General features: G+C 40.5%; 1 protein-coding gene across 1 annotated transcript in view; it reads left to right on the plus strand.

Moving 5' to 3' along the window:
- ELP3 (elongator acetyltransferase complex subunit 3) overlaps positions 1 to 16,368 on the plus strand; it is a 111,333-nt gene that overhangs the window by 42,142 nt on the left and 52,823 nt on the right. Inside the window, exons 8-10 of the mRNA XM_082843287.1 lie at positions 3,098 to 3,259; positions 6,343 to 6,469; positions 14,943 to 15,136. Coding sequence (XP_082699413.1) covers positions 3,098 to 3,259; positions 6,343 to 6,469; positions 14,943 to 15,136 — 483 coding nt within the window. The remainder of the gene's footprint in view (positions 1 to 3,097; positions 3,260 to 6,342; positions 6,470 to 14,942; positions 15,137 to 16,368) is intronic.

Consider the following 16,368-nt stretch of genomic DNA (forward strand, 5'->3'; position numbering starts at 1 on the left):
TGATCTGTGCAATAGAGATTAGCTAGTGGATTTCTCTTTCCTCTAGATGAATTCCCATCTGTGCAGTTACCTGTCCTCTAGTTTTAGTATTGCTAGGTACTGTTGTGCTGCCAACTTTGCTGATAACTTAATGGCATCCTTTTAGGAAATACTGTGGGTTGTTTTTTTGTTTTGTTTTGTTTGTTTGTGTTTACTTATTTATTTATTGGCTGCACCTTGCGGCACATAGGATCTTTGTTCCCTGACCAGGGATTGAACCCGTGCCCCCAGCATTGGGAACATGGAGTCTTAACCACTGGACCACCAAGGAAGTCCCAGGAAATACTGTGGGTTTTATAAAAATATCAGTTAATAGAGAGGTTTTATGATACAATTTTGGAATGCCTGATTGTAAAATGTTCTCACTTATTTTGTTAAATATACTCAAAACTTAGAGTTTTCCGCTTTTTGGTTTTTTCAGCTGTCATGCAATATGCCTTCTCCATAATACATTAGTGTTTTCTTTTTTTTTAATTTTTTTAAATATTTATTTATTTTATTTGGCTGTGTCGGGTCTTGGCTATAGCACGCAAGATCCTCGTTGTAGCACGCAGGATCTTTTTTGTTGTGGCGCACAGGCTTCCCTCTAGTTGTGGGGGCGCAGGCTCAGTAATTGTGGTGCACGGGCTTCGTTGCCCCGCGGCATGTGGGATCTTAGTTCCCCCAACCAAGGATCAAACCCACGTCCCCTGAACTGGAAGGCAGGTTCCTAACCACTGGACCACCAGGAAAGTCCCTTAATATTTTAAAACAATGGTTTTCTCCAAACACAATAATTGGTATTCAAAGAAGGTGAGTTACATGTATTCTGCATGCCTTGGGACCCACCTGTTTGAGAGGCATGAGACTTTCTGATCTGATTGTTTCAGAGAAGCTAGCTGTCAGAGGCAAGATTTGATAAGATCTGTACCCTTTTTTGTCTTATGATTCATCGTTTAGTAACTATAGACTAATTGTTTACCTTTGGTTCTTGCTGCCTGTAGTAATCCTATATAAAACCTTAGGAATAGGGTAATAGTGTAAACACTTTGAACGTCTAGAGTGAAAGACTTCAGAATCAGTCCTTCAGTTCAGTGATTCGTAACCTTCTTAATAATTATTATTAAATTAGATAAGTCAGTTTTATTGACAATTATGAATTGTCAATAATAAATGAACTTAAAGGAGAACAGTAGTTACAAAACTGGAAATTTTATGATTTTTATTTTTCAAGAAAAAAAGCTATGAACTTCTTTGGAAACACGAAATTAAGTGGCAAAAAAAGGCTTCCCTCACCCTGCCCGAAGAATTGAGAAAGTTGTAGAAGGGTACACTGAGAAGAATTATTTCATTCTAGAAGTTGAAGAGAGGACAGATCTGATGTCCCATGCTGAATTGTCCAAGCCATGTGATAGAGTGAAACACAGGGTAGGATTTTTGAAGTCAGACAGACCTACCTTCAAATCCTGACTTGGATTTTATGAGCTCTGTACCCTTGGACAAAGTATTTAATCACTTTAGGAACTTCAGTTTCTTTATCTGTAAAATGGGGATAATAAGACATACTTCATAGAGCTAACGGGAGCATTCAGTGCGTGTGGAGTATATAGTGCAGTGCTTGGCCGCAGTGGCCTCTAGGTAATGGTTCCTATTCCGTCGCATCAGCAGACCACTTAGCAAGTCATTTTCCTCTTCTAGATTCTAGCTTGAATCTAAAGTGGTACTCACGGGCTTCCCGGGTGGCGCAGTGGTTGAGAATCCGCCTGCCAATGCAGGGGACATGGGTTTGAGCCCTGGGCTGGGAAGATCCCACATGCCGCGGAGCAGCTAAGCCCGTGCGCCACAACTACTGAGCTTGTGCTCTAGAGCCCGTGAGCCACAGCTACTGAGGCCCATGCGCCAGGAGCTCGTGCTCCACAACAGGAGAAGCCACTGCAGTGAGAAGCCCACACACTGCAACGAAGAGCAGCCCCCGCTCGCCACAACTAGAGAAACCCTGCACGCAGCAACGAAGACCCCAACGCAGCCAAAATAAATAAATAAATACATTTAAAATGGTCCTCACTACTCTGATATCTGGTTTTAGTGAAGGAGAAAAATGATTCCTAATTTTGTAAGTTGTTGCTAAGATTAATAGGCTTGACAAAAAGACTTGTGGGTATAGAAGACATTTCATCTGAATTATTCCTATGATCATTATGCATACCCTCCCTTCCCCCCTCTTTTGTTTTCTTTTATTTAACATAACTCTAAAATATGGAGTGGGAAATATATAATGCAGATGGTTTTCACTTCCATGAAAAATCGTTGCTAGGAATTGAAAATTAGGGTTCTCACAGTTGAAATCCCTGCTTTCAAGGAGATTATGGCTGCAGCACACTGAGGAGAATAATAATGATAATGGTGATGATAACATTACTTTGTGCTGGCTCAGTCACGTCAGTCCCATGAGGTATAGCTACTATTATCCTCATTTTGCAGATAATGAAACCGAAGCACAGGGAGGTTAATAACTTTCCTGTTTGCATAGTTAGGAAATAGCAGAGCCAGGATTTGAACTCAGATAGTCTGGCTCCAGAGCCCACGCTCTTTTTTTTTTTTTTTTAATTTTTAAAAATTTATTTATTTTATTTATTTTTGGCTGAATTGGGTCTTCGTTGCTGCGCGTGGGCTTTTTCTAGTTGCTGTGAGCGGGGGCTACTCTTCGTTGCGGTGTGCGGGCTTCTTATTGCAGTGGCTTCTCTTGTTGCAGAGTACGGGCTCTAGGCACACAGGCTTCAGTAGTTGTGGCACGCAGGCTCAGTAGTTGTGACTCGCGGGCTCTAGAGCGCAGGCTCAGTAGTTGAGGCGCACGGGCTTAGTTGCTCCGCGGCATGTGGGATCTTCCCGGACCAGGGTTCGAACCTGTGTCCCCTGCATTGGCAGGCAGATTCTTAACCACTGCACCACCAGGGAAGTCCGAGCCCATGCTCTTAACCACTGGGTTAGAGCCGGGAGGACAAAAGGAAAACATCCTTTAAATGAGAGCAGATGTCCTAAAGCTTTGGCAAGTTGTTTACTTTTCGATTTTACTCTACAGGTATTCTGAGAGAAGCCTCACAAAGTGCATCGGAATTACTATTGAGACCAGACCAGATTATTGCATGAAGCGGCATTTAAGTGATATGTTGACTTATGGCTGCACAAGGCTGGAGATTGGGGTGCAGAGTGTCTATGAGGATGTGGCCAGAGATACCAACCGGTAAGACGGTGCAGATGATCTTGCACAAGGCTTCCTTTTCCCCCACCGATTGGATCTGTGTTACTACCCATCTGACAGGGAGAGGTCTAGGTATTCCTCCTATTCATTCTTCTGTCTGTGCTCTTAATTCCATTTCCTCCTTCCTTGATTTTCGGTCTTTGTTTACTGGCTTTTTTCCAGTAGTCTATAAACATGCTCATCTCTCTTCCAATTCTTGTGATAAATAGCCTTTCCCATATGGAAAGCAGAGGGCAGGGCTCAAGGTTAGTAGTTTAAAGCATGAGAGAAGGCCAAGGAGAATAGGAACAAAGAAAAGGGTTTGAACAAGAAGGAAACTAGTGTGAGATTTAAGAGATTAGTTTTGGTGAAGCAAATGCCAGTTGGTAGGGTAGTGAAAGAAAGGCTGGTGAGGTGATGGGTATAAACTTTGAGAAATTTGGGAGTCTAAGGAAGGAAAGAAATAAGGGTTGATAGAGCCATATGAAGTTCTCTTCCCTCCAGAAATAAAGGCAGGCTTCAGGGAGTAAGTGTGTGTTGAGTTGGACCTTAAAGGCTGCTTCACTTTAATAGGATTTGGGTAGACATGGCAGAGGGTTGTGCTCAGAGAAGGAAGTAAAGGGATACTAGGGAAACACACGGGTCAGCATCTTAGCAACAACCAGGAAGAGTGCCAGGCTAAGGAGGGCGGATGCTTCCCGTTACGTAATAGAGGTCTATTAAATATTTTGCACAGGAAGAGTCAGATGGATATCAAGCTTGAGAAAGAGCCTGCATAGGATGCGTTCTTGTCGGGGAAGGCTTGAACTGGGAACGCTGGTAGGGCTGCTGCAGTAACCAAGGCTACACCAGAGAGGTACCTTGTGGGTGGAAGGAGTCTCTGGAAGGTCAGGGAAGCTTTTCGAAGAAAGTGACATCGAAGCTGAGACTTACAGGAAGAGTCTGAGTTAGTCAGGTGGGGAAGAGGCAGATTTTTTCAGGCAGAAAGAAGAGTACAAGCAAGCTCCTGAGGATAGGAGCACATGGCACATTTCAGGAAATTGGAGTGGTTTCATTTGGTGGGAGTGTGGAGCGTGAGGTAGGAGCGTGGTAAGAGGTGAGGCTGAAAGGGTCAGCAGGATGGCCGGACCATGGGGCGCCTTAGAAGTCAGCCCAGCAAGTTTGGGCTTTAATCCAAGGCCCGGCTGCAAGCTAACTTGTGATCAAGGCATATCTGCGTTTTATTTTTATTTATTTATTTATTTTAAAAGATTCGTTTTTTATTTTATTTATTTTATTTATTTATTTTTGGCTGCGTCAGGTCTCAGTTGCGGCACACAGGCTCCTTGTTGTGGTGCACGGGCTTCTCTCTATTTGTGGCGTGCGGGTTTTCTCTTCTCTAGTTGTGCACGGGCTCTGTAGTTTGAGGCATGCGGGCTCTAGTTGAGGTGCACGGACCCAGCTGACCTGCGACATGTGGAATCTCAGTTCCCTGACCAGGGATTGCACCCACGTCCCCTGCACTGGAAGGCGGATTCTTTACCACTGGACCAGCAGGGAAGTCCTGGGAATCACAGTGTGAGGGTGGACTAAGGAGACCAAGCTAGAAGCAAGGTCAGTTCAGAGGCTGCTACGGTAATTTAAGCAGGAAATGATGTCCTGAAAAGCAGTGTTCGGTGACTGAGTGGGAATGAGGGTAAGAGAGAATGGGAAATAGTGAGGCTTGGAGGGAAGATGAGTTTCATTTTGAATAAACTAAGTTTTAGATACTTGTGGGACAACTGGTTGAAGGTTTGCTTTAGAGCAGGCTGTCCAGCAGAACATTCTGCAGTGACTGAAATGTTCTGTACCCGCACTGTCCACTGTGATAGCACAACCGAGAATTGAATTTTTCATCTGAATTAATTTAAAGATAAACTTGAATAACCACGTGTGCCTCGTGACTCTAATATTATACAGTGCAGCATTAGAGTATTGGATATTTGGGCGTGGTAGAAGAGAGGCCTGGCCCAGTCATATAGATTGAGAAGTCATTAGCAAAAAGAGATTAGAGGGGCTTCCCTGGTGGTGCAGTGGTTGAGAGTCCACCTGCCGATGCAGGGGACACGGGTTCGTGCCCCGGTCTGGGAGGATCCCACATGCCACGGAGAGGCTGGGCCCGTGAGCCATGGCCGCTGAGCCTGCGCGTCCGGATCCGCAACGGGAGAGGCCACAACAGTGAGAGGCCTGCGTACCGTAAAAAAAAAAAAGAGAGAGAGAGAGAGATTAGCGATGGAAGCCATGGAAATGGATGGGAACCTTCAGAGAGTGGGAAGGAGTCCATGGTTTGTAGGATTCTTTGGTGGTGAATGGGAATGGCTAGGTGGCGAAAGGATTGACACAGGGCTTCAGTCTTTAGTAGCCCCAAACTATTATTCGGGCTTGCTTCTTACTTGAATGTGGCACTAGAATGTTAAGATGATTTATACAGCTGGCCCCAAATGATTCTGCCTTGTCACTAAATCATTCTCTCTTCTTACTTTTTTTTTTAGGGCCCTCCAGCCCACCAGAGTGAATCTACTTTGTGTATAGATGTATCTCTCCCTCCCTCCCTCCCTCCCTCTCTCTCTCTCTCTCTCTCTCTCTCTCTCTCCCTCTCCCTCCCCTCTCTTTCCCCCCTCCCTCCCTTTCTTTCTCCAAATGAAATTATTTGTTAAAAGATTTTTAAAGGAAAGAGCATAACAAGATGCTGCTCCTGCATGGTTTGGGGCTCATTATTCTTGTTTTTAACCTAGATATTTACATTAGCAAGCTTATTTTGGCTGATGATGCTAAATCAAATAATTTTAGTGTATATTAACTCCTGTGACCTAAGTCACTTACTGTCAGAACTTTGAGTAAGTGCATAAGGGAATTTCTGAGAAATATCTCAGAAGTAAAATTATTTTTTTCCAGGCCTTCTCAGAGGTGGAGATGTAAAAATGACTTTCTAAGATTTCTTTTTCCCCAACCATATTCTTCATTATAGAGCTACTGTTACCTGTCTCAGAGATTGTTTTCCCTCTATTCCTTGTACTCACCTTGTTGCCCATTTATTTGTGTAACAGGTAGTGAATTTTCTTCTTCAGGGGCCACACTGTGAAGGCGGTATGTGAGTCCTTTCACCTGGCCAAAGATTCTGGTTTCAAAGTTGTGGCTCATATGATGCCCGATCTGCCAAATGTGGGACTAGAGAGAGACATTGAACAGTTTACAGTAAGTGTTACCTTAAACCAGGCTACTTGAGAATGCCTCTGCATGCTGCTTCTACCCTCTCTGCTCTTTGATTATTTACTGTTGATTTTTTTTCCCATTATTAAAGCAAGACATTCTCATTATGACACAGTGGAGAAAGAGGAGTCACTCACAGCCCCGACACCAAATAAAACTCTTACATGTCAGTATACTCCCAGGACTTTTTCATACTTAGGATTTTTTAGGGGATGAGGTGGGTGATACATAGATACACAAAGATATACTTAACATATATGATAGGCAATTATTTTAATAGCTTTTCCACTTAACATTATAGCAAGCATTTATTCCTGTTATAGTATGGTCTCTGTTAAAAGGTTAACATGTTTAAATATCCACTTAATTTCCATTGAACAAATATGCCATACTTCACTTAACCACTTCCAGTTTTTTTAATTGAAGATATTATCAGTTTTTGATATTATAAATAGACTGCACATCAACAAATTTTACGCCTGTAATTTTTTGTAGTATTTAGGGTTATTTCTTTAGGACAAATTCCCTGGAGTAGAATTATCAGGTAAAAGTATAACTACTTTAAGAATCTCACCATATTACTTAGTTGTTTTTCCCAGGGTTGTAACAACTTACACTCATTTCAGCAGGGTTATCTTTTTCCCAAAATAATTCTCTCCTATGTATGTATTTTCTACATACATATATATATATATATATACACACACACACACACACACATATACAATATTTTATCTTCGTTAATTTGATGGATAAAAGTGCCGTTTCAACTTGTATTTTGTAATTATAAGTAATGTATTTTTCAGGTTTGTATTTAATAAGTATAATTCTTTCATCTTTTTGGAATTGTGTGTTTTTGTCCTCTGACCAGTTACTCTATTGGATATGAATATTTTTAATATTAATTATATGGACTTTCTAGGTAATAACATTATGGATTGTTTTTTATATTTGTTAAAAATATTTCCCCCAACCTATCCTTGACCTTTTGTTTCTGTTGTCAAATCTTATTTACTTACTTACTTTCTTCGTGATGATTTCTTAAGATACTTCTAAGCTTAGAACTGCCTTTCTCGTACAGCATTTCATTAAACAGTGGAAGAAAATATTCTGTTTTCCTCTAGCCTTTCTGTTCTTTGAATTTTAATACCTAACTCTGGGGTTCATTTGTTTCTTTGTTTGTTTGTTTTTACTCTATCACGTGTTAGCTTGATTCATGTTAGCTTTGTCTTGGGAAATGAGATTGCTCAAAACGCTTTTTTCCTTCAGATTCTCAAATAGGGAAAGTGGCTTAAGGATATCCTTTTAGAGAAGAGAATGAAAATATTTATCAAGTTATTTCATCCACAAAATTGCTTTTATTTTGCTCTGTTTATTAGAACAATAGAATTCATCATGCCTTATTTGTGAAGTTAATAATTATTTCCTTTTAAAAAGTTTATTATTTCTAAGCCAATGAATTACAAATAAAAGCCTATTTTATAAGACAGCATTAATTCACAGATGTTATTAATTCCCCCATATTGACTGTGTAATAGATTTTGTGTCTAATATCTTCCCCTCAGTAGTACTAGCCAGGCACCCAGACTTCAAGCCTAAAAGGCACCTGAAACACACTTTTCTTTAGCACAGCTCCTAGGTGGGCCAGTGGTATAACCAGAATTCATAACTTTAAGTGCCCTTGGAAAAAATATGTCAAGTAATACCAAATAGCTGAGTCTTAAAATTCATTTTCTTAGTGTCTTCAAAATAAAGAATAGTTCAGAAATAATATTGCAAAGACAGCCCTTCATGTAAACGGATTTATCTGCTTGTTTATAATCTTTTCAAAGAAACCTACAGGGAATGTGAGCAGACCATATGCCTTTTCTAACTGCATCCCAGCAAATGAGTAACAAAATAGAGCTAAAATGAGAAATCTGATTTCTCTCTAGAGAAAAATTCTCTGAAAAATTAATCTATAGATGGTCTTAAATATTTTTACAAATCAATTAAAAAAAAAAGACATGGGCTTCCCTGGTGGCGCAGTGGTTGAGAGTCTGCCTGCTGATGCAGGGGACACGGGTTCATGCCCCGGTACAGGAAGATCCCACATGCTGCAGAGCGGCTAGGCCTGTGAGCCATGGCCGCTGAGCCTGCGCGTCCGGAGCCTGTGCTTCGCAACGGGAGAGGCTACGACAGTGAGAGGCCCGCGTACCGAAAAAAAAAAAAAAAAAAAAAAAAAGACAGACCACCTAATAGGAGAATGGGAAAAAAAAAAACTTGAACAAACACTTCACAGATAGGATAGTCAAATATTCAGTAAAACTATTTAAAAGTTCTCAAAGTCATTTATCTTCAAAGAAATGAAATTTAAAACTACATTGCATGGCTACTGTATACTCATCAGAATAGCTAAAATGAAAAAAGACAATATCAAGTGTTGGTAAGAGTATGGAGCAACTGGAACTTTCATTTACTGCCAGTGGGCATATAGTACATCATATTAGAAAACTGTTTGACAATATCTGCTAAAAGTGAACGTAGGCATACTCCATGACCCAGCAATTCTACTCCTTCACGTTTACCTAACAGAAATGCACACACATATTTACCAAGACACAGTCACAAATTACTGAGTGTAGTATCATCAGATTGGAAACAACCCAAGTGTCCATTAAAGTCAAATACATCAATATTGTAAGTTGTGGTGTAGTCAAACAATGAAATACATAAAACAATAAGAGTAAATTAATTACGACTTCATGCAACAACATGGCTGATTCTATTCAGCATAATATTGAGCAAAGGAAACCAGATCCAAAAGACTACCTAACGTACAATCCTATTAATGTGAGGTTCAGAAGCTTTGGATGGAATTGTAGCTGGAAACAGGCATATGGGAGGCTTCTGAGGTTTGGATAAGGTGCCTTTTCTTGATTTGAGTGTCTAGGTGCTGGCTACATGATTTGTAAAAATCTATCAAGGTGTACACTTATGATTTGTGTACTTTTTTATACTAAGATATATTTCAATAAAACGTTTACTAAAATTTTTTTAAACTAGTTTTTGTTTAAGAAATCTTGTTTGGGCCTATTTGGAATTCACAACTTTTCCTGAATTAGTAGGCAGTATATTTTACACTTTAAAAACTTCTTTTTTCCCTACTTTATTTTATTGTCACATTATTAGCAACCCACAGATACAGTTTCCTTAATGTGTTTTATCCATAGGAAGGGTTGCTAAGTAAAGGGTCTACTTGTATAATTGTAGAAGTCTAAAAAATGTTATATCTGTAGAGGACAAGATACCCTTGCCTGGCACGGATCCATAAAGCCTCTACGCAGCTATGTGCCTGCATGTGTTAGTTATAAATTGGCTTTGCTCTCACACCTTGTTGCTTAGGTCAGTTCCGGGTCGCTAAGAGCGGAGCTGGTCATTTGCGTCTGTTCATTGCAGATTCACGCTCTTATCTAGTGGTAGGTACAGAGCTCATAGCTGTTTGTGATAAATAGCACTTGCTTATATTTTTCAGTAACTGAGATTTATTTTTGAAGTGAAGTTTTCTTTTTTCTTATAAGCTGAAAGTCCTGGTTGTGATGGAGAATGTTTAACATCTTAGGAATTTATCCTCCGAGCATTAACTTCACCCTTTCCATCTGTCCTCAGGTCTCCAAAATGGTATATCATTTACTACTCAAAATAACCTTTAGCTGTTTTTGTATTTTATTCTTTTAAAATTAGACTGCTCCTGGATATCCAAGCTCAGGTTGCTGAAAATGCTTAGAGAGTGTCAGTTTCTCTTGAGGAAAAATTTATCTCCAGAACCTCTTGTCAGTAATGCAAAATCTTTCAAAGTCCATTAATGTTTGCCCACCCTTTGGACACTCAGAAGTTCTTTTTTTCCCCCACTGAGCTGTTTTTCCCAAAAGCCAGTGTGATCAAGTTACAGTTTGGCAGGTATGGTTAGAGGTGTTTGTTGTTGTTACTTCTTCATTTGCTTGGTTTTCTTAATGTAAAGGCTCGATACTTAAGGTAATATCATAGAATACAGGTAGTGTAGAATTATATCAGAAAAGACCACCTGTTGCAGCCTCCTCAGATAAGGAAACAAGACCTGACGCAGTTAAGTAACTGTTAAAGGCCATGGTGAGTCTCAGGTAGAAGCAGGCTCTTAGGAAGGCACCCTTTCTATTGCACCTTTCTGTGTCTCCTTTCTTAGGCCAAGGAAAGTCTGTTTTATGATGAATGACTATGCATGACCTGAATGATGTTGAAATCCTGGTCGGGTTGGATCTTACAGAAACAGAACTTTACATTTTCAGTTATTTTTTATTTGTATCAAAGGAACACATGCAAAATTTTAAAAGTCAAATTGTACTGTAAGGCCTACAGTGAAAAACAGCAGTACCCTGCCTTCCTTTCCCTTGAGTGCCCCCACGTCATTTACAAACGCTTCAGTGTCCCTGCTTCCTCCAAATCCACTGCAGCTTGGCTTCTACTCACTCCCCGCTGCCCGCCAACACACACACACACACACACACACACACTCTCTCTCTCTCTCTCTCTCTCTCTCTCTCTCTCTCTCTCTCTCTCTCTCTCTCTCTCTCTCTCTCTCTCAAACTATTCTCTCAAACATTGTAAAGTACTTGCTAATCTCCAAATCCAAAGAATACTTCTCAGCTGACATTTTATCCAGTCTTAGCACCTGTTATTGTTAAAGACTCTCCAGTTTTAAATTCTCATCTCCCTGGCTTTTGTGACTCTGCTGTCCCCTGGTTCCCTTTTTAACCTCTAGGACTATTTCTTTTCCACTAGATCTTCTTTTTCTTCCCACCACTTAAATGTGGCTTCTGTCTTTCGCTCTCATCTATATGCTTGTCTTTCTTCTGTTGTTCTAACTTTACCACTTACACTTCAATTAATCTCATTTCCTCTCCAGCCTTAAGCCTTAGCTCTTAAGTCCAATTGCTGAATACTCTTCAACTAGCACCAGATGTCTTACTTGTACTTCGGACTTAACGTGTCCAATATGGACATACTTCATTCCCCCCGTGGTCTCCTCGTCTTCTGTTTCCTGTGATATTGGTGTTCCATCATCCACATACCCTCCCAAGCTAGAGATTCAGTCATTCAGAAGGAAAGAGAGAATATGTGGAGCCAGACTGGGCCTAGTTTGAATCCTGGCCCCACCCGCCACTTGGTAGCAAACGGACTGCTTTGTTCCTCAGCCTCCTCATCTCTGAATGAGGCTGTTGTGAAGGTGGGCAGAGGTAATGCATGCATCATGCTTAGAAGAATGCCTGGCACATAACGAGTGCTCAGTACATCACTGCTGCTGCTGCTGTCGCTGTTCCCTCTACCGTGGGTCTACTCTAACAGGAGGTCCTGTCTGTTACTCCCTCTGCATATCTTTGAGGGCTGTCGCCTCCTCTTCATCCCCACTGCCACAGCTTCAGTTCATGCTTTTGTCAGCTCGCTGCACAGGCAGACAGCTGCTTAGCTAAGTCCCACGGCCACCAGCCGTGTTCCCTTCTAATATATCATCCACATTGCCACCAAAATGATGTTTATTAAATTAATTTTTATCTTTATAGTATAAAAGGTATTAATTAATAAAGTTATTATTAACTAGTGTTTGAAAATCCAGTAAGTCCTAAAGGGGTCACATCAAAACACAGTAGTCCTCCGCCACTTTCAACTGTTTCAACTGTTGGGGGGGGGTGTCCCAGTATTTACCACTATGTTTCCTTCTTCTATGCTTGGATTCCTGTTTCCTGACTATCAGTAGAGAGATTCTCTTGTCTTACTGTTACCAATACAATAGTTAAAGAGTTAATTCTTTGAACTCCCATTCTCCCAATATTATTAGGCCACTATTTTAGTTATATGAGTAGTCAGTGTTTTCATTACAGTTTTTACATAAATTATTATTTGCATGGAGCCAAGTAATATACTATACTTACTTTCTTTTCTTAAATAACTTTTTGTTTTTCCTAGAGTCAACAGTAAAATTGTCTTATTTCTTTATTTGCTTATTAGTTCTCTGAGTATCTGTAACCTTCAGGTGTGCCCATTCAGTGTTAAAGCCCCTCTCTCAGTGGCCGACCCTATCAGATATTCTCTAAGTTCCTTTTTTAGGCTGGAGTCATAACTCCTGGAGGTCTAATCTTCCAGCTCCAAACTGGACTGGCAGTTCTCTGTGCCTAGTTCACAGAGGTCTTCCTTAGGGCTCCTCTTCTCCACTCTCTAGGATCAGATCCTTTGTTTTTTAGAAACCAAGTTAATCCTTTTTATTGGTTTACTCCTTTACTTTACTAAAACACATTCTCCAGCAGCTTTCTAAGAAAGGATTCATCATGGGAAGTAAGCCTTTTACATGCCCAAAAATGTCTCTGTTCTAATATCTTCACACTTACAGAATTCTGTGAAATCATTTTCCCTCCTTTTTTTTTTTTTTTTTAAACTCCTTATTGACCGGGGTATTTTTGCAGAAATTAATGCCTGTGGCCAGCAATTTTTATTTCGGCTGATCAAAATTAATTCTGTTATTTCACTAACACTTTGTGGGTTATTACATTCAATAGTTACACCTGACACACCTGTAGAGTCTTCTAATTTTCATGAAATTTTGTCTTCAGTCCACTCTTCTGTAGAAGCAGAGGAGCATTCTCCAGCATCGTGAGTTTCATTTTCACTTTCCATATCAGAATCAATCACTAAGGTTTTTGTCTTTTTGTTGGTATAATATTCACATCATCTGAATCATAACTATATTCTGAAGAACTGTCATTACTGCTATTTCTGATCCATGCTCATTCCTGGGACTCTGGTGTGACTGAGCTGCCCTTTCATCCGTATCCCCCTTTGCAGATAGTTTGTTTACAGTTTTCTTCATTTGCAAAGTCATTTACCAATCTTCCATCCATTTTCTGTCTTCCAAAAATTTATTGATATCACTTATTCCCCCTCCTGTCTCCTCTGATGTTCTCTTTGTTCTTCTGGGTTTGTGCTTTTTAAAAAAATTATTTCCTCTTATTTCAGTGTGATTTTGGAAGGAAAGGAAAGAAACACATATTTTAATTCTCCATGTTTAACCGGAAGTCCAGCACCAATTCCATCTATCATCATTCTTATGAAAGGATTATATCAGCCCATATGTCCCCCTAATTTATTACACGAGTAACCAGAAGTACTGTACTGAAATCCTATGTTCCAATATAGATGCAGACTAGGTAGAAAGTGACTTGCATACATACTCTTTGTGGATGGCTATAGAATATTAAAGACCTCATGAATCTTTAATATATAAATGTTACAGGGAAAATTACATGCAATTACAGAAGAATAGCCCTAAGAGCAAATGGTGCACAAAGATTATAGCATTTAAGACTGTGACAGAAATCAGTGAGAGAGATCGAAAACTCTGTAGTTATATATTTCTTTGAAAACCAAGTTAAACAATGGAAAGCTCTGTAAGAATAACAGCACGAGATAAAAAAGCATTTTCACAATTCACAAGATACGGTACTGCTGGCCGTTTAAGTACTAACGCCAGGGTCGGGGTGAGAGGGAGCTGTATGAGTCCACCTTCATTCCTCTATCACATGTCAAGCGAAATCAAGATAAGAGCAGATTAGCAGTGCAAAGTCATAGAAAGGAGAATGCCTGATGTCTCCTTGCTACAACCCAAGTAGAGAAATAAGGCAGCCAGCTGGGATGATACAGTGCAGGAAATTACTATGTCAAAGTAGATGAATTAGATGTATCCCTCAGTGTCCAGATAACAAATGGACTGTGTGTATCCCGGGTTAGGAATGCTGCCAGTTGGCCTGAGGACAAAATAGTCATATCCAGGGGTCGGCATACTTTTTCTGCAAAGGCCCATATAGTAGACAGTTTAGGTTTTGCAGCCCAGATGATGATCTATGTCACAACTTTTAAAAGTTTAAACAATTAAATATATTCCATTATTAAAGGAGGATACAGTCTAGAGGTGAAGGCAGGCATCAGATAAATTGTCAGTATGATGCTGCTAGGAAGGCAAGAATACAGAATTCCAGAAAACATTTTTAAGTGAAGCAACTTGTATTTGAAGGTAAGGAAGACCTCTCTGAAGAATTGGCATTCAAGCTGAGACCTGAAGATTAGCTAGATGAAGAAAAACTGATGAAATTTCCAGGCAGAGGAAATTGCCTTTGCAAAAACAGAAAAGCAAGGTGGGGAGGGTGGCATGCGATGACACCACAGCAGTGGACCGGGGTTGGGTTGGTTGGCAAGGGCTTGGTCACCCAGCACACACATGTTTTGCTCCACTGAGGCTGTAAAAACAATGAGTTTCTGTTCTGTATACCTTCCCTCGCTTGATAGGAAGGAAAGTCAGTCTAAGAACCACATAGGTATGTGAGAGAAGCCAGCCCCACTTCACTGTGGGTAATCTCCATATAACTAATGGAGAAGTCATTTTCTCTATTCACAGGAGTTTTTTGAGAACCCTGCTTTTCGTCCTGATGGTTTGAAACTGTACCCTACCCTGGTGATTCGTGGAACTGGGCTTTATGAGTTGTGGAAATCGGGAAGATACAAGAGTTATTCTCCCAGTGACCTGATTGAATTGGTGGCCCGGATCCTTGCCCTCGTGCCTCCGTGGACTCGAGTGTACCGAGTGCAGAGGTAATGTGTTAATCTTTTATGCCAGAAGTCATCAGTGATGAGTCTTATCTGTTAACAGTTTCTAATGAGAAGAGTCTTACTGCAAATTGATGGGTTTGAATTTTTTTTAATTAAAAATGGGACACCTAGAATGCTGTCTGTAGATAGAGAGGATGGAAATGATAGGACAGCACGTCCAAGCCTCTTTGCCAGTATCACGTTTATTCACATGTTCATCTCTCCATTCGCGAGCCAGGAGGTGGAGGATGATGGGAAGTGAGCATGGTGTTTGGTTCCAGGAGCTTGTGATCTACATCAGCGTTTCCTTTCTCAGATCTGCTCCAACCCAGATACTCTAGTGAGTGTGGGAGGAGGACGTGGAGCCATGTGTCTGTTATCCCTGTTCTAGAGCCTCTGAAGAAAAAAGAAAGAGTAGCAACGAGCATTCTTTACTGACATTAATGTAAATGTGGAGAAAGAGTGACATATTCCTGATAGTGAAGGAAATCATCTGAACTACTTTTCTAGGAGAAACTGAGATCTCATTTACAATCGTGGTCTTTTTTTTTTTTTTAAATAGAAACATAACACTGAAGGAAAAATTTAGAAGCCATAGAGTTACCTATTTACCTACAATCCTGACAAAGCCATTCCTGTACTTCCTGGTCGTTAAGGCACATTTCCACCACCCTGCCAAAAACTGCCTGGATTCCAGTATTACCAGTACGAGGCCAAATGGGGATCGATAAATGCATGTCCAGTCAGCTGCTGTGACTAGGATTCCACTGAGCACAACAACTGTGCTACTAATAACATAAAGCAGAACTATCAACTAAAGGGAAATTATCAAGGATATAAAATAATGGATTTCCTTAAAGGTCAAAGGATATTTACACCACATTTCTGGCACAGTGTATTTTTTTCTCAAATTTTTTAAATTATTGGCCCAACTTAAGGACCTAAATTGCTTAATGATCTCTATTTTTAAAAATACTAAGGAGATAGTGACTAGAAAATCAGCCATCAAAATCATTTGCATTATCCTTCCTCTTCTCTTCCACCTTTCTGGAACAATTCAGTCCAAAATACATTAGGAGCTACTGAGCAACGCAGGCATCCACACGAGGGACACAGGGAGCCGCAGGGCCCAGAGCACAGGGAGAAGGGTGTTCTCGGGGAGGAGGTGGTGGTGTGGTTCAGGCTGCTGCAGCCCAGATGTGTGAGGAAGGCGTTCTCACTGACGGCTGACCTGG

This window comes from Leucopleurus acutus, assembly GCF_964270905.1.
Source record: "Leucopleurus acutus genome assembly, chromosome: 7".
Taxonomy (NCBI): Eukaryota; Metazoa; Chordata; class Mammalia; order Artiodactyla; family Delphinidae; genus Leucopleurus; species Leucopleurus acutus.